At 38.0% G+C, this 18,709-nt stretch overlaps 1 protein-coding gene across 3 annotated transcripts in view; it reads right to left on the bottom strand.

The window, feature by feature from the left end:
* Positions 1–18,709, bottom strand: part of CEP57L1 (centrosomal protein 57 like 1) — a 226,043-nt gene that overhangs the window by 18,782 nt on the left and 188,552 nt on the right. For all 3 annotated transcript variants that reach the window (XM_055535254.1, XM_055535251.1, XM_055535253.1), the window contains 3 exons: positions 6,878–7,043; positions 5,142–5,321; positions 160–281 (listed from right to left, as the gene is read on the bottom strand). In XM_055535254.1, coding sequence (XP_055391229.1) covers positions 160–281; positions 5,142–5,321; positions 6,878–7,040 — 465 coding nt within the window. In that variant the 5' untranslated portion in view covers positions 7,041–7,043. The remainder of the gene's footprint in view (positions 1–159; positions 282–5,141; positions 5,322–6,877; positions 7,044–18,709) is intronic.

Raw genomic sequence — 18,709 nt, forward strand, 5'->3', positions numbered from 1 at the left:
CTATAGAAAAGTTGGTTCAAATGACTTAGTGTGCATCACTGTAACCGGAAATTTCCTACATACAGCTTTATATCCTATTTAAATTACAATATGACAATTTTCCCATGACATTAAATATTCTTCAAAAACATATTATATTACTATAGAAAATATAGTTACCTGTTGTTCTAGGATCATATTCTTCTCTCGTTCTACATTGAGAACCATTCTCTTTGTATATTCTAGTTGCTTCTCTAGGAGGATGCAGCGAGACTGGGCTGAGCTTAACTGCATACTTATATCTATGAAAAAGAAAAAGTAATAATGAATCATATCAGAGAGTTATCACAAGACATGTATTATATGAATTCAATCAAAAGTCATAAGTTCAAAACTTGTTTACTTCTAAATAATGACTCTCCCGAAATTAACATAAAATTTGTGAATATCTCATTAATTACATATAACTAATTTAACACTGACTCATAAAGACCCAGAAAGTATACTTCTGAAGGGGAAGGACCTCAGTGACTTGTGGGATCACAAAAACCTGGCTATGCCTGGGAAATAATATCATCTGGAAAATAGAGGACCTAAGGGAACATTTCATACGAAGATGGGCACAATAAAGGACAGAATGATAAGCACCTAAGAGAAGCAGAAGATATTAAGAAGAGGTGGCAACAATACACAGAAGAACTATACAACAAAGATCTTCATGACCCAGATAATCATTATGGTGTGATCACACACCTAGAGGCAGACATCCTGGAATGCAAGGTCAAGTGGGCCTTAGGCAGCATCACCACAAACAAAGCTAGTGGAGGTGATGGAATTCGAATTGAGCTATTTCAAATTCTAAAAGATGTTGTGAAAGTGCTGTATTCAATATGCCAGCAAGTTTGGAAAACTCAGCACGGGGCATCGGACTGGAAAAGGTCAGTTTTCATTCCAATTCCAAAGAAGGGCAATGCCAAAGAATGCTCAAAATACTGCACAACTGCACTCATCTCACACACTAGCAAAATAATGCTCAAAATTCTCTAAGTGAGGCTTCAAAAGTACGTGAACCGTGTACTTCCAGTTGTTCAAGCTGGATTTAGAAAAGGCAGACGAACCAGAGGTCAAATTGCCAACATCTACTGGATCATCAAAAAAGCAAGAGAGTTCCAGAAAAACATCTACTTCTGCTTTATTGACTATGCCAAAGCTTTGACTGTGTGGATCACAACAAACTGTGGAAAATTCTTAAGAGATGGGAATACCAGACCATCTGACCTGCCTCCTCAGAAATCTGTATGCAGGTCAGGAAGCAACAGTTAGAACTGGACATGGAACAACAGACTGGTTCCAAATAGGAAAAGGAGTATGTCAAGGCTGTATATGATCACCCTGTTTATTTAACTTATATGCAGAGTACATCATGAAAAATGCTGGACTGGATGAAGCACAACTGGAAGCAAGACTGCCAGGAAAAATATCAATAACCTCAGATATGCAGACGACACCACACTTATGGCAGAAAGTGAAGAGGAACTAAAGAGCCCCTTGATGAAAGTGAAAGAGGAAAGTGATAAAATTGGCTTGAAACTCAACATTCAGAAAACGAAGATCATGGCATCTGGTCCCATCACTTCATGGCAAATAGATGGGGAAACATGGAAACAGTGAGAGACTTTATTTTTTTGGGCTCCAAAATCACTGCAGATGGTGATTGCAGCCATGAAATTAAAAGACGCTTACTCCTTGGAAGAAAAGCTATGGCTATTCTAGACGGCATATTAAAAAGCAGAGAAGTTACTTTGCCAACAAAGGTCCATCTAGCCAAAGCTATGGTTTTTCCAGTGGTCATGTATGAATGTGAGAGTTGGACTATAAAGAAAGCTGAGTGCTGAAGAACTGATGCTTTTGAACTGTGGTGTTGGAGAAGACTCTTGAGAGTTCCCTGGACAGCAAGGAAATCCAACCAGTCCATTCTAAAGGAAATCAATCCTGAATATCATTGGAAGGACTGATGCTGAAGCTGAAGCTTCAATACTTTGGCTACCTGATGCAAAGAACTGACTCATCTGAAAAGACCCTGATGCTGGGAAAGATTGAGGGCAGGAGGAGAATGGGGCGACAGAGGATGAGATGGTTGGATGGCATCACCGACTCTATGGACATGAGTTTGAGTAAGCTCCGGGAGTTGGTAATGGTGCCACTTCATGTGAAATAGATGGGGAAACAGTGGAAACAGTGTCAGACTTTATTTTGGGGGGCTCCAAAATCACTGCAGATGGTGACTGCAGCCATGAAATTAAAAGACGCTTACTCCTTGGAAGGAAAGTTATGACCAACCTAGATAGCATATTCAAAAGCAGAGACATCACTTTGCCAACAAAGGTCCGTCTAGTCAAGGCTATGGTTTTTCCTGTGGTCATGTATGGATGTGAGAGTTTGACTGTGAAGGCTGAACACCGAAGAATTGATGCTTTTGAACTGTGGTGTTGGAGAAGACTCTTGAGAGTCCCTTGGACTGCAAGGAGATCCAACCAGTCCATTCTGAAGGAGATCAGCCCTGGGATTTCTTTGGAAGGAATGATGCTAAAGCTGAAACTCCAGTACTTTGGCCACCTCATGCGAAGAGTTGACTCATTGGAAAGGACTCTGATGCTGAGAGGGATTGGGGGCAAGAGGAGAAGGGGACGACAAAGGATGAGATGGCTGGATGTCATCACTGACTCGATGGACATGAGTCTGAGTGAACTCCGGGAGTTGGTGATGGACAGGGAGGCCTGGCGCGCTGCGATTCATGGGGTTGCCAAGAGTCGGACACGACTGAGCAGCTGAACTGAACTGAACTGAGGGTAGCCTGGCGTGCTGCAGTCCATGGGGTCGCAAAAAGTCAGACATGACTGAGCAACTGACCTGACTGACTGAAAGTCTCTTCCCTAATAATATATTTCTTCTCTTTCAGAAAACTCAGATATTGGCATTCTACTATTTCCATTTTCCTTATTTCTCAACTACTGATCCCATAGTTAATTCTGTAGGAAGTAAGGAACCTCATTCTAATTCTTTATCTTCCTTGGCTCTTTATTCTACTTTCATTCAGTTACCTCAGGACTTCTTTTTTCTCCTCATTTCTTCTATTTTCAAGTTGAAACATAAACTTGAACATTGTTTATGAGGGTGATATAGTGTTACAGGGGGAAAAAAAGCCACAGTTTTGAAGTGAACTTTATAGAACTTATGTTCTACATCTCTAAAACTTGTGTCCATAAGTCCTTTTCCTAATTTCCTCAGAAACCACCTACCTGTCCACTTCTTCCAATTAATCTTTTAAGTTATTTTTATTGTTTTATTTTTACATTGTTTAACTACTAGTATTGCTTTGTATTTTCAAATTTTTAAAAAACTAGTAAAAATAGGAAGCATTTTAATAATATTGCAGGCTAATAATATATGATATGATAATAAGATATAATATATGATATGATAATAAGATATAATATATGATATGATAATATGTAGTATATGATATGATAATATATTGCCTTTCCCAAAGAAAGGCAATGCCAAAGAATGCTCAAACTATCGCCCAATTACACTCATCTCACAGGCTAGTAAAGTAATGCTTAAAATTCTCCAAGCCAGGCTTCAACAATACGTGAACTGTGAACTTCCAGATGTTCAAGCTGGTTTTAGAAAAGGCAGAAGGACCAGAAATTAAATTGCCAACATCTGCTGGATTATCAAAAAAGCAAGAGAGTTCCAGAAAAACATCTATTTCTGCTTTATTGACTATGCCAAAGCCTTTGACTGTGTGGATCACAATAAACTGTGGAAAATTCTTCAAGAGATGAGAATACCAGACCACCTGACCTGCCTCTTCAGAAATTTGTATGCAGATCAGGAAGCAACAGTTAGAACTGGACATGGAACAACAGACTGGTTCCAAATAGGAAAAGGAGTATGTCAAGGTTGTATATTGTCACCCTGTTTATTTAATTTATATGCAGAGTACATCATGAAAAATGCTGGACTGGATGAAGCGCAAGCTGGAAGCAAGACTGCTGGGAGAAATATCAATAGCCTCAGATGTGCAGATGACACCACCCTTATGGCAGAAAGTGAAGAAGAACTAAAGAGCCTCTTGATGAACGTGAAAGAGGAGAGTGAAACAGTTGGCTTAAAGCTCAACATTCAGAAAACTAAGATCAAGGCATCTGGTCCCATCACTTCATGGGAAACAGATGGGGAAACAGTGGAAACAGTGGCTGACTTTATTTTTCTGGACTCCAAAATCACTACAGATGGTGGTTGCAGCCATGAAATTAAAAGACGCTTACTCCTTGGAAGGAAAGTTATGTCAAACTTATACAGCATATTAAAAAGCAGAGACATTACTTTGCCAACAAAGGTTCGTCTAGTCAAGGCTATGGTTTTTCCTGTGGTCATGTATGGATGTGAGAGTTGGACTATAAAGAAAGCTGAGCACAGAAGAATTGATACTTTTGAACTGTGGTGTTGGAGAAGACTCTGGAGAGTCCCTTGGACTGCAAGGAGATCCAACCAGTACATCCTAAAGGAGATCAGTCCTGGGTGTTCACTGGAAAGACTGATGTTGAAGCTGAAACTCCAATACTTTGGACACCTGATGCAAAAAGCTGACTCATTGGAAAAGATCCTGATGCTGGGAAAGATTGAGGGCAGGAGGAGAAGGGGACAACAGAGGATGAGATGGTTGGATGGCATCACCGACTCAATGGACGTGGGTTTGGGTAGACTCCGGGAGCTGGTGATGGACAGGGAGGCCTGGTGTGCTGTGGTTCATGGGGTCACAAAGAGTCGGGCACGACTGAGCAACTGAACTGAACTGAATAATACATGAATTTTGTTGGTATTTTGAAAATATTGTAATTCCTAAATACAACTTGTGTAAAAACTTAATTTTTCTTTTAATCTCAATAATTTATGAACTGGGATAACAGATAATATACAGGCAAGTTTAAAATTATATCCATTTAGTGAAAATATCAAAATATCTGAGAACAAGCCCACAAGGTTTGAACACATATAAGAACAAAGATATTGAGTAAACCTTAGACTGGGCTTTTTATTTTCAAGTTGTAAACTTTGGTAACCTCTTCCTTCTGAGAATTATTGAATTTTCTTACCTTTTTTCTGCTTTATCAGTTCCTCGTGTGCCAGATTTCTCTCACTTGTTTCATTCTCCAAGGCCTTTTTATATTGTGCCGCTTCTCTGGAAAGAATGTTCAGGTTATCTTCAGCTTGTGTTCTCTCTAACTCTAAACGATGAATCTTTTCCTGAAGAGTTCTTAATGCTAAAATAAGAGCTGTTGAAAAAATTGTCTTGATATTTTAAGTGAGAATTTTTGAGCACTTATAATCATAGCAGCATATAAAAGTGAGCAGTATATTTTTGTTACTTAAGTAAAAAAGAAAAAGTAATTTATATTCCTTATAAAAAATAAAAATGACTAAAATTCTAAAGAGGGACAAATTCTAACACATCTTATAAAAATAATATTTATGATTATATTTAGTAATTTTCTAAGTTTGAGATGTGAGAAAGCTAATAATCACATTTTAATTTAACAAAGCAAATATGTTCAAAACATATGCAAAAAAGATATATGTGTGTGTGTGTGTGTGTGTATAGAGAGAGGGAGAGAATGAGAGACAGGAGTGTGGGAGGAAGGGAAGAAGCAGGTGAAGAAGGCAGGAAGAGAGGGAGCATGGGAGAAAGGAGGGGAAATTTGAGGCATACAAGTCTGAGCATGGATAAGGAAAATTAAAATATGATGTTCGCTAATTAACAAGGAAATTTAGGTTTAAAGTTAAAAATTTTTCAGTTCTTGATGTATTCAGTTTCAGTCAAATCACAAACATTTATTGTTTCTTTGTCCAAGATATTATGTTAATTATTAGGACATATGAGGTAGAACATTGCTTCTTCCATCAAGAAAAAATTACAATCTAGTGGCTTAACTGATGTCAGGCTTGAAAGACTGTGATACACATGTACTACTATGATTATTATTCAGATACATTAATATCTTCATAATTCAGGTAAGCTCAAGTTATACAATTTTCAAATATTATCTTATATGTTCTTCTCAGTTACAACTTCAAATTGTAAAACTAGAGATGAATGGAATATAAATAAATGTTCAAGATTAACTTTCATATAGTTCATATCCAATTAGAAAGATTTTTGTTAGAGATTATTGTTTGATTTGGATCAATATTTCTTGTAGTTGCTTTGTCCACAAAGCTATAGTCTATTTATAATGGCAACCATTATTATAAAAGATTAAAAAACATGACTATCAGCATCTTAGAAAGTAATGTATATGGTACAGGTATGCCTGGAATCATAAATGTTTTTCTAATTAAATTTTAAGATTCTCCTAAACTTATATTTTAAAAGTTATAATACTTGTATCTTGTAGTTACTCCAATGAACTGGATTCATGAAGAATTTTCAAGGGTAATTTCGGATATATGCAATTTCTGAATTTAATCCTTGAATAAGATTAAAATCAACTTAATTCTTTAATATTCTAACCACCTTATTCATTAGAAGGATTCTCCAAATCTGACCTTTTATTCTTCAGAATATTTTCCTATTTTTAATGACATTTTAAAGATAAATCTGCAATATGTGCCTAGCTGGTTATATTAATCTTCATCTTATAGCAAAGAAGCCAAAATAAAAATGTTAAGTAACTTAAATTTACAGAAACTTTAAGCAACAGAGTCAAAATTAGCATTTTACTAAGATTAGTTAAATACATAATCATCTTATTTTCTACATAAAAATGAAAGGTTTTATATAACATGCTTCCTAATTTCTCTAATTTTAAATACGATTTTTTATTAGCATTACCTTGGCTATTTGGACTACGAAGCATTTTAGAAGATGTAACTTCTAAGTTCACAGAGTAGTGAGTCTGAGATGATTCATCACTCTGAGTGACTGATGGAACACACACTCTTTCTGGAGGTTTAAGATAGCTTCCGACTATACTATGCATTAATTCAGAATCCATTATCTGTAGAGAATAAAGGAAAGACATAGTATAGCATAATTTTTTTCCTATGTGAATAACAAAGATATCAGAAAAAAATTCAGGTGGAACTTTTAACATAAATATATAGTCATATACTGTGGAATTGTGTCTTTATAAAGTTTATTATCACAAGTTCAACCATAATATGTTCACCAGTAAAAGAAAAAAATGACGATTTACTCTATAAACAGTATAGACAATTCTGCCTGATTCTCAAAGAGTATATGCTCTGAAGTGAGCATTACATGAGTGGTAAGAATTTTCTGGTTTCTCACTTGATTGTAAGATCATCATCTGAGCACTCCTCTACAAAGTTTGACTCTAGCATTCGAACATAAAGTACATATTCTAAAAGACAACATAACTTTGAAACAGAAGCCACTCATATAATATGATTCTCTAGACTCCAATATGACTTCCTAAGGCATTTTTAAGGGTAATTTTGGATATATCAATTTCTGAATCTAAGCCTTGAATTCTACAACCCTATTTAATGCACTAGCATTCTAATCAGCTAGTTTAGAAGGACTCTAAATCTAAAAATCTAAAAGGGCTTTATCTTGCCATTTTGAGTTTTTTTTGTATGTTTGCTGGAGAGCCATTTTAAATATCTTAGCAGGTAATTTTTAAAGTTTCCTAAGTCATTTTCTTTTTCTTTCTGTAATTTAAATATTTTAGAAATGTATTATACTTAATACATTATAGTCAATGTTAATTAATAACCACACTGAAACAGAAAATTGTTTATATACAAAACAATTCACCAGCACAATTTTAAAAAATAATGTTGCTTTAAAATGTAAATTTAGAATTTCTTTATATAAATTAACCTACTTTACTTTTTGAGAATTGCAAATTTTCATTGATTTCACTACCTTCCCAATTCACAAGGCAAGGGAAGACACTTCCATGACTGTGTTTCCTGTGATGGCAGGAAACATACTTCACTCAACAGGGTTTTCTGCTTAGCCACTGCCATGATGTGTTGTCTTCAAGGACATTCTTCATCAGTCTAGATTAGAGGTTATATAGCCTAGGAAGATTTGCCAGAACACTTGATGCTCTTAAATCTTGAAAGGCAATCATTTTTCTATTGTTATCAGCACTGGCTACCATTTACTAAACATGTCTCTGTCTCTCTGGGTTCTTGCTCCTCAGACACTATCTGCTTCCCATGGGAGACTGCATCTATGTAAACTGTTGTTCCCTCAAAAAATAAGAGAGCAAAGTTAGGTAGAGCCTCAAAGGGCAGATGTTCTGAACATGATTGTACATCTTCAGAGAGAGGGATGTGTTTAAAGCTATCCAAAGAACCTTGGAGTTACTCAAGATACTTGATTTAGTTTTTAGCTCCTGTTGAGTCTCTCCAATAATGAAAAGAATAAAATATTGGATTAGTCACTATTCACTGAAGTCCTTGGGAAGAGTGTCTGCTTCCTCTGTCCCAAATATGGTATTATTTTACTAGATGAATTTTTGCATGAATTAAAAAAATTTCAAATTCAAAGGTTTTAATGTATATGAAATGATTACTCAGAAGATACCAATAAATTAAAAATTAGACCAAAGTTTATTTAAATTAAGTGTGTAAACACATCTGAAATTAGGCATAAGCAGAATAAAAACCCACTAGGTTATGATGAAAAGAAAAAGGAAACAATAAATGAGAGAAAAGTGCCATGAGTTCTCATAGTATTAGGGGTTCCAGCTTAAGCCTTATAACCTAGTCCTATATTGTAAGCGAGTGCTTAAAAACTGTTGTTCAGTTGCTAAGTCATGTTCGACTCTTTGCAACCTTCTGGACTATAGCATGCCAGGCTCCTCTGTCTTCCAATATCTCCCTGAGTTTGCTCAAATTCATGTCCATTGAGTCAGTGATGCTATCTAACCATCTCATCCTCTGCCACCTTCTTCTCCTTTTGCCTTCAATCTTTCCTAGTATCAGGGTCTTCAAAGTATTGGAGCTTCAGCTTCAGCATCAGTCATTCTGATGAATACTCAGGGTTGATTTCTTTGGGATTGACAGGTTTGATCTCCTTGCTGTCCGAGGGACTCTCAAGAGTCTTTCCCAGCACCACAATTCGAAATAATCAATACTTCAGTGCTCAGCCTTCTTTATGGTCCAACTCTCAGATCCGTACATGACTCTGGAAAAACCACAGTTTAGAACATACAGACTTTTGTCAGCAAAGTGATGCCTCTGCTTTTTAATATGCTATCTAGGTTTGTCATGGTTTTCCTTCCAAGGAGCAAGAGTCTTTTAATTTTAATGGCTACAATCACTGTCTGTGGTGATTTTGGAGCCCAATAAAATCTGTCACTGCTTCCACTTTTTCCCCCCTTCTATTTGCCGTGAAGTGATGGGATTGGATGCCATGATCTTAAGGTTGTTTGAATGTTGAGTTTCAAGCCAGCTTTTTCACTCTCCTCTTTTCATCAAGAAGCTCTTTAGTTCCTCTTCGCTTTCTGCCATTAGAGTGGTATCATCTGCATATCTGAGGTTGTTGATATTTCTTCTGGCAATCTTTATTCCAGCTTGTGATTCATCCAGCCTGGCATTTCACTGATGTAGTCTGCATAGAAGTTAAATAAGCAGGGTGACAATGTGCAGCCTTGTCGTACTCCTTTCCCAATTTGGAATCAGTCAGTTGCTCTATGTCCAGTTTTAACTGTTGTGTTTTGACCTATATACAGATTTCTCAGGAGGCAGGTAAGATGGTCTGGTACTTCCTTGTCTTTAAGAATTTTCCACAGTTTGCTGTGATCCACACAGTTAAAGGTTTAAGCATAGTCAATGAAGCAGAAGTAGATGGTTTTTCTGGAACTCCCTTGCTTTCTCCATGATTCAACAAAATGTTGGCAATTTGATCTCTGGTTCCTCTGTCTTTTCTTAATCCAGCTTGAACATCTGGAAGTTCTCAGTTCATGTACTGCTGAAGCCTAACTTGAAGGATTTTGAGCATAATCTTGCTAGCATATGAAAAGAGTGCAATTGTATGGCAGTTAGAACATTCTTTGGCATTGCTCTTCTTTGGGATTGGAATGAAAATTGACCTTTTCCAATCCTGTGGCCACTGCTGTTTTCCAAATTTTCTGGCATATTGAGTGCAGCACTTTAATAGCATCTTTTTAGGATTTGAAATAGTTCAGCTGAAATTCCATCATCTGCACTTGCTTTGTTTGTAGTAATGCTTCCTAAGGCCCATTTGACTTCACACTCCAGGATATCTGGCTCTAGATGAGTGACCACGCTATCATGGTTATCCAGGTAATTAAGACATTTTTTGTACAACTGTTCTGTGTATTCTTGCTATCTCTTCTTAATTTCTTCTGCTTCATTTAGGTCCTTACTGTTTCTGTCCTTTATTGTGCCCATCCTTGCATGAAATGTTCCCTTGATATCTCCAATTTTCTTGAATAGATCTCTGGTCTTTCCCATTCTATTGTTTTCCTCTATTTCTTTGCACTGTTCATTTAAGAAGGCCTTCTTATCTTTCCTTGCTATCCTCTGGAACTCTGCATTCAGTTGGGTATATCTTTCCCTTTCTCCCTTGCCTTTTCTTCTCTTCTTTTCCTCAGCTATTTGTAAAGCCTCCTCCTCCAATCACTCTGCCTCTGTGCATTTTTCTTGGAGATGGTTTTGGTCACCACCTCCTATATAATATTATGAACCTCTGTCCATAGTTTTTCAGGTACTCTGTCTACCAGATATAATCCCTTGAATCTATTTGTTATCTCCACTGTAGTCATAAGGGATTTGATTTAGGTCATACCTTAATGGCCTAGTGGTTTTCCCTACTTTCTTCCATTTAAATCTGAATTTTGCAATAAGAAGTTCATGATCTGAGCCAGTCAGCTCCAGGTCTTGGTTTTACTGACTGTATAGAGTTCTTCCCTCTTTGGCTGCAAAGAACATAATCAACCTGATTTTGGTATTGACTGAAGCTGAGGTGTTTGTTATGACCAGTGCATTTTCTTGGCAAAACTCTATTAGTCTTTACCCTGCTTCCTTCCGTATTCCAAGGCCAAATTTGCCTGTTACTCCAGGTGTTTCTTGACTTCCTACTTTTGCATTCCAGTCCCCTATAATGAAAAGGACATCTTTTTTGGGTGTTAGTACTAAAAGCTCTTGTAGGTCTTCACAGAACCATTCAACTTCAGCTTTTTCAGCATTACTGGTTGGGGCATACACTTGGATTACTGTGATATTGAATGGTTTGCCTTGGAAACAAACAGAGATCATTCTGTCATTTTTGAGATTGCATCCAAGTACTGCATTTCGGAGTCTTTTGTTGACCATGATGGCTACTCCATTTTTTCTGAGGGATTCCTGCCCGCAGTATTAGATATAATGGTCATCTGAGTTAAATTCACCCATTCCAGTCCATTTTAGTTCGCTGATTCCTAGAATGCCGACATAAGCCTTTGACTGTGTGGATCGCAATAAACTGTGGAAAATTCTTAAAGAGATGGGAATACCAGACCACCTGATCTGCCTCTTGAGAAATTTGTATGCAGGTCAGGAAACAACAGTTAGAACTGGACATGGAACAACAGACTGGTTCCAAATAGGAAAAGGAGTACGTCAAGGCTGTATATTGTCACCCTGCTTATTTAACTTATATGCAGAGTACATCATGAGAAACGCTGGACTAGAAGAAACACAAGCTGGAATCAAGATTGCCGGGAAAAATATCAATAACCTCAGATATGCAGATGACACCACCCTTATGGCAGAAAGTGAAGAGGAACTCAAAAGCCTCTTGATGAAAGTGAAAGTGGAGAGTGAAAAAGTTGGCTTAAAGCTCAACATTCAGAAAACGAAGATCATGGCATCCGGTCCCATCACTTCATGGGAAATAGATGGGGACACAGTGGAAACAGTGTCGGACTTTATTTTTGGGGGCTCCAAAATCACTGCAGATGGTGACTGCAGCCATGAAATTAAAAGACGCTTACTCCTTGGAAGGAAAGTTATGACCAACCTAGATAGCATATTCAAAAGCACAGACATCACTTTGCCAACAAAGGTCTGTCTAGTCAAGGCTATGGTTTTTCCTGTGGTCATGTATGGATGTGAGAGTTGGACTGTGAAGAAGGCTGAGTGCCGAAGAATTGATGCTTTTGAACTGTGGTGTTGGAGAAGACTCTTGAGAGTCCCTTGGACTGCAAGGAGATCCAACCAGTCCATTCTGAAGGAGATCAGCCCTGGGATTTCTTTGGAAGGAATGATGCTAAAGCTGAAACTCCAGTACTTTGGCCACCTCATGCGAAGAGTTGACTCACTGGAAAAGACTCTGATGCTGGGAGGGATTGGGGGCAGGAGGAGAAGGGGATGACAGAGGATGAGATGGCTGGATGTCATCACTGACTCGATGGACGTGAGTCTGGGTGAACTCCGGGAGTTGGTGATGGACAGGGAGGCCTGGCGTGCTGCAATTCATGGGGTTGCAAAGATCCGGACATGACTGAGCGACTGAACTGAACTGAAGCTGAGGTACCACTGCATAAAGAAACTATCCCCCACCTGAAGAATGTGTTAGACACAAATACTTAACTGCAAAGCATTTTCACGTGCTCTTGAGGGAAGCAAATGTTCCAAAATGGTCTGTTTAAACAACCAATGTCTATACTTGCTGGTGGCTGACTGTGCCATCATCATTGCATAATCCCAGAGGACTACTAGGGAGACAGCATTTAGGAGGCAATCAGGGATACTACAGAGGGTCTTGAAACAGAGGACTCTCTGGCATTTTGCTGGTAATTCTTGGTAATTCGTTGGTAATTCTTTCAAGTTTAGATTTTTCTTTAGAGAGACTGGAGAAAGGTCAATAGTTTTGTTTCTTTTATCTGGTTTTCTTTGTGTATGCATATAGGTTAACTTATCTAAAGAACAAACACAGTAAAGGTTGGCCTAACTTTATTTTATTGTTAATGTATATTATTATACTTTAAAAAGTACTCTTACAACTGAGTAGAAAAATCTGTGGTTAAGGGATCTGCCTTATAGGTTCTCTAATAGATATTGCAATCTATTATTTATAATATGTAAAATTAAAGTGTTAAGATAGTGATATAAAAATGAACTGGTCAATAGAAATTCGTAAATCTAAGAACTTCACATAAACACTTCTAGAGGATTCAACAAATGATTCATTTGTTGTTTGTTCAATAAATGATGTTACAAAAAATAGGGGGGGGAATCCAGTTAAACATTTACCTGACTGAACACATCAGTATAAAACTTCAGATACAGTACAGAGTTAATTTTCTTTTATTAAAAAAAAAAAACTGGATAATTAAAATAATCTTAGAAGAGGGTGAGACATTTTATGTTTAAAAGCAGGGAGAAAATAAAGATAAAGATGTAAAGCCTACATTAAAATTCATACCACAACATATAGAAATTATGAACAAAATTGAATAAAATTGAAAGACAAAAGGAAAGCAGAATATATTATTTGCAATGCAGCATTCTGTCCAGGAATGTGTTAACTGAGTCTTAGTACATCACATAAGCCCCAAAGGAAAGACATTCTATTTTTACAAAGGGGGGGACTGTTTTCTTAAAAAAATGTCAATGTCATAAAAATGATGATACTTCTAAGTATATATATCCAAAATAATTGAAAGCAGGGTCTCGAATAGATATTTGTACACCCATATTCATAACAGCATTATTCTCTATAGTCAAAAGGTGGAAATAATCCAAACATCCATCAATGAATAAACAGATAAACAAAACATATAGACATACAATGTAATACTATTTGGCATTAAAATGAGAGGAAATTCTAACACATGCTAAAACATGGATGAACATTAAGGACATTATGCTAAGTGAAATAAACCAGTCACAGAAAAACAAATACTGTATGATTACACTTATATTAGGTATCTAGAGTTCAGTTCAGTTCAGTCGCTCACTCGTGTCCGACTCTTTGCGACCCCATGAATCGCAGCACGCCAGGCTTCCCTGTCCATCACCAACTCCTGGAGTTCACCCAGACTCATGTCCATCAAGTCAGTGATGACATCCAGCCATCTCATCCTGTCGTCCCCTTCTCCTCCTGCCCCCAATCCCTCCCAGCATCAGAGTCTTTTCCAATGAGTCAACTCTTTGCATGAGGTGGCCAAAGTACTGGAGCTTCAGCTTTAGCATCATTCTTTCCAAAGAAATCCCAGAGCTGATCTCCCTCAGAATGGACTGGTTGGACCTCCTTGCAGTCCAAGGGACTCTCAAGAGTCTTCTCCAACACCACAGTTCAAAAGCATCAGTTCTTCTGTGCTCAGCTTTCTTCACAGTCCAAATCTCACATCCATACATGACCACAGGAAAAACCATAGCCTTGACTAGAGGACCTTTGTTGGCAAAGTAATGTCTCTGTTTTTTAATATGCTATCTAGGTTGGTCATAACTTTCCTTCCAAGGAGTAGTCAAACTCATAAAAACAGAAGTAGAATGGTAGCTGAGGGGAGGGGTAAATGCAGAGTTGTAGAGTTCTAGTTTTCCCAAATGAAAAAGTTCTGGAATATTAGTTGTACAACAATGTACAGGCTGTACAACAATGTGTGGTAGGGGAGACAAATAAAAACAAGCTATGATTCAGTGGGATCAATTCCATAACAAAAGCATACATAGAGTGTCACAGGAGCACAGAAGAGAGATTATCTAACTCTCTTTGCTTGACAGAGTGATAAGTAAAGCCAGAAATAATTTAGCATTATGAACAGTTTGGAAAGAGTAGTTTAGGTAAATACGGCAGAGTGAACATATACACTGACTTTTGCTTCCTCTCTAAACCCACTAAAATAATATTAAAACTTTAAAAAAGTTATAAACCTACAAGGACAAAGAAATCAGAGAAGGTGACAACAACACAACTTTGGAAAATGGAAAACAGATGTACAAATAATAACAGACTTAGCTAATGCAAAAAAGGCAAATTCCTAACTCAAGTAATGAAAGTGACTTTTAAACAGAATCTCTAAAATGGGTCATGAATTAGCTGCACCTCTGTAAGTAATGGGAGTCTCAGGTGGCTCAGGTAAAGAATCACCTGCCAGGGCTGGAGATGCAGGAGAACCGAGTTCGATCCCTGGGTTGGGAGGATCCCCTGGAGTAGGAAATGGCAACCCACACCAGTATTCTTGCCTGGAAAATTCCATAGACAGAGGAATCTAGTAGGCTACAGTCCATGGAGGTGCAAGGAGTTGGACTCAACTGAGTATGCACACACACACTGTGAATAAACTTGTAAGTTGTTAAGACAGGGCTGAAACCTAGACAACAGGATGAAAGTTTAGTTTAGAAGTAAATTATATGTCTAAATCCCCTTTGCTTCTCCACATAACCAGAGATTGCTTTATCCCCCATCTGGAAAGAAGATTAGAAGTTTAGTTTTGTTTTTTGGTTTACAAAGAGGGAATCTGGGAGTATTTCTGGATTGGGGGACACTCAGCACAGGTGAGGGTAGGAAACCAGACTGAAAGCAGGAAGATTCAGTTCACAGAATAGATGGGAAAACAGTGTAAACAGTGTCAGACTTTATTATTGGGGGCTCCAAAATCACTGCAGATGGTGACTGCAGCCATGAAATTAAAAGACGCTTACTCCTTGGAAGGAAAGTTATGACCAACCTAGATAGCATATTCAAAAGCAGAGACATTACTTTGCCAACAAAGGTCCGTCTAGTCAAGGCTATGGTTTTTCCAGTGGTCATGTACGGATGTGAGATTTGGACTGTGAAGAAGGCTGAGCGCTGAAGAATTGATGTTTTTGAACTGTGGTGTTCAGAGTCCCTTGGACTGCAAGGAGGTCCAACCAGTCCATTCTGAGGGAGATCAGCCCTGGGTGTTCTTTGGAAGGAATAATGCTAAAGCTGAAGCTCCAGTACTTTGGCCACCTCATGAGAAGAGTTGACTCATTGGAAAAGACTCTGATGCTGGGAGGGATTGGGGGCAGGAGGAGAAGGGGACGACAGAGGATGAGATGGCTGGATGGCATCATCGACTCAATGGACGTGAGTCTGAGTGAACTCCAGGAGTTGGTGATGGACAGGGAAGCCTGGCGTGCTGCAATTCAGCGGGTCGCAAAGAGTCGGACACCACTGAGTGACTGAACTGAACTGACACATCCAAGTGGAGATGGGAAAATCCTTATCAAGGGACTATGACTAGCCCAAGGTAACTAAGATACTAAAGACAATAAAATGAATGGATTGGATAAATTTGGAGTTTTCAATTTTAAAAAAATTATTATTTTTTTATCTTTTGGTCATGCCATGCAGCACATGGCATGTTAGTTCCCTCACCAGGGACTGAACCTGTACCCCTTGCATTGGCAGCACAGAGTCTTAGCCACTAGACCACCAGGGAAGTCTCCTAATCAGTTTTTTACTGCTCCATTCTTAAATATAAGTTGTTTAACCAAGGCTTACCAGACATTGAGGAAAGATATTGAAGACAGAGATCAAAACAAGCAGACAATAAGGGGCTTAACAGGAATATAAAATTTGCAAATACATAATTATTGGAGACAGAAGTATAAACAAGGAGGGACATGACAGATCCTAGTGAATTTGGTTGGAGCACACTAAATAAATGTTGGCAGTAAGAGATGGCTAGAAGCTCTTAGAGAAAAACATAGGTGGTACACTCTTTGATACATATCCCAGCAAGATCTTCTTGGACCCACCTCCTAGAGTAATGGAAATAAAAACAAACATAAACTAATGGGACATAATTAAACTTAAAAGCTTTTGCACAGCAAAGGAAACAATAAACTAGATAAAACAAAGACAACCTTCAGAATGGTAGACAATATGGCCAACAAACACATGAAAAGTTGCTCAATATTAGAGAAATGCAAATAGAAAAGACAATGAGGTATCACCTCACACCGACCAAAATGGATATCGTTAAAAAATCTACAAACAATAAATGCTGGAGAGGATTTGGAGAAAAGGGAACCCTCTCACACTGCTGGTGGAAATGTAAATTGATACAGCCACTATGAAGAACAGTATGGAGATTTCTTATAAAACTACCATATGACCCAACAATCCCACTACTAAGCATATACCCTGAGGAAACCAGAATTGAAGCAGACACATGTACCCCAATGTTCACTGCAGCACTTTTTACAACAGCTAGGACATGGAAGCAACCTAGATGTCCATCAACAGATGGATATGGAAATTGTGGTACATACATACAGTGGACTATTACTCAGCTGTAAAAAAAGAATGCCTTTGAGTCAGTCCTAATGAGGTGGATGAAGCTACAGCCTATTGTATGGAGTGAAGTAAGTCAGAAAGAGAAACACAAACATTGTATATCAATGCATGCATCTGGAATCTAGAAAGATGAACCTATTTGCAGGGCAGCAATGGAGACACAGACATAGAGAACAGACACAGCAAGGGAAGATGAGGGTGGGATGAACTGAGAGAAGAGCATGGAAACCTACACATTACCATATATAAAATAGACAGCAAGCAGGAATTTGCTGTGTGACACAGGGAGCTCAACCCAGTGCTCTGTGACAACCTAGAGGGGTGGGATGGAGAGGAAGATGGGAGGGGGATTCAGGAAGGAGGAGACACATGTATACCTATGGCTAATTCATGTTGATGTACGGCAGAAGCCAGCACAATATTGTAAGGTAATTATCTGCCAATTAAAAAAAAGAGAGAGAGAAATGGCTAATAAGTATATGGGCCAAACCACAAAGGATCTGTATAACACAAAAGAAGTTTGTATTTTATAGGATCAGGCAGTGGGGAGGTAAGAAGGGATATAAAGGGGAGCAACATGGTCAGGTTTGTATTCTGACAAGTTTATTCAGACAGCCCTGAGCGGGAAGAAATTACAGACAGACAAATTAAGAGGTTACTGAAGTAAGTAAAATGAGGAAAAATATAAGGCCTGAATGAAGACTGGAGTAAGTGAGATCAACATGAAAGATTCTTGGAAGATACAATCAAAAGGACATAGGAACCAACTAGATATACGAAATGGAGGAGAGGAAAAAATCAAAAGCACTCTCCAAAATTTTACTTGGGCAAGGAAAGAGATAGTAGTGGCATTTACAGGAATAATATAAAAGGAGATACAAGTCTGATGAAAACAACAAACTCTGTTTTAGATATAGTTGAATTTGAGGTGCTTACAGACAAGAGCTATCCACCAAATGAATTGAAATACAGGTTTGGAGTTTAGGTGAGCAGTCTAGGCTAGATCTAGAGATACAGATTTGGTTATCCATTAGATTACCCAAGGAGAGCATAAAGATTAGCATGTGTGTATGCATGAAAAGAGTTGGCTAAGATTCAATGCCTTTATCCATTAGAGAGCTAATGCTATCTGTCCACTGTGGTGCCCTTCAGACATCTTGAGGCAAAAATTTAAAAGGTCAAAAATGACAGATTTAGGAGAGAAATGAGTTGAGCTCAAAATGCTGACGACCACCTAGCATTTAGAAGACAAATGAAGAATCAAAGGAGATCAAAGAGGAGGGAGCAAAAATGGAGGGGGCGGGGAGAAGTTGGAGAAAGTAGTAACAAAGTCAAAGTAAGAACAGGTAATTGTTTAGTGTCTACATGTAACATGCTATACCTTGTAGAAAAAAAAAAACAGGGCATGGC

The sequence above is a fragment of the Bubalus kerabau genome, chromosome 9 (assembly GCF_029407905.1).
Source record: "Bubalus kerabau isolate K-KA32 ecotype Philippines breed swamp buffalo chromosome 9, PCC_UOA_SB_1v2, whole genome shotgun sequence".
Lineage (NCBI taxonomy): Eukaryota > Metazoa > Chordata > Mammalia > Artiodactyla > Bovidae > Bubalus > Bubalus kerabau.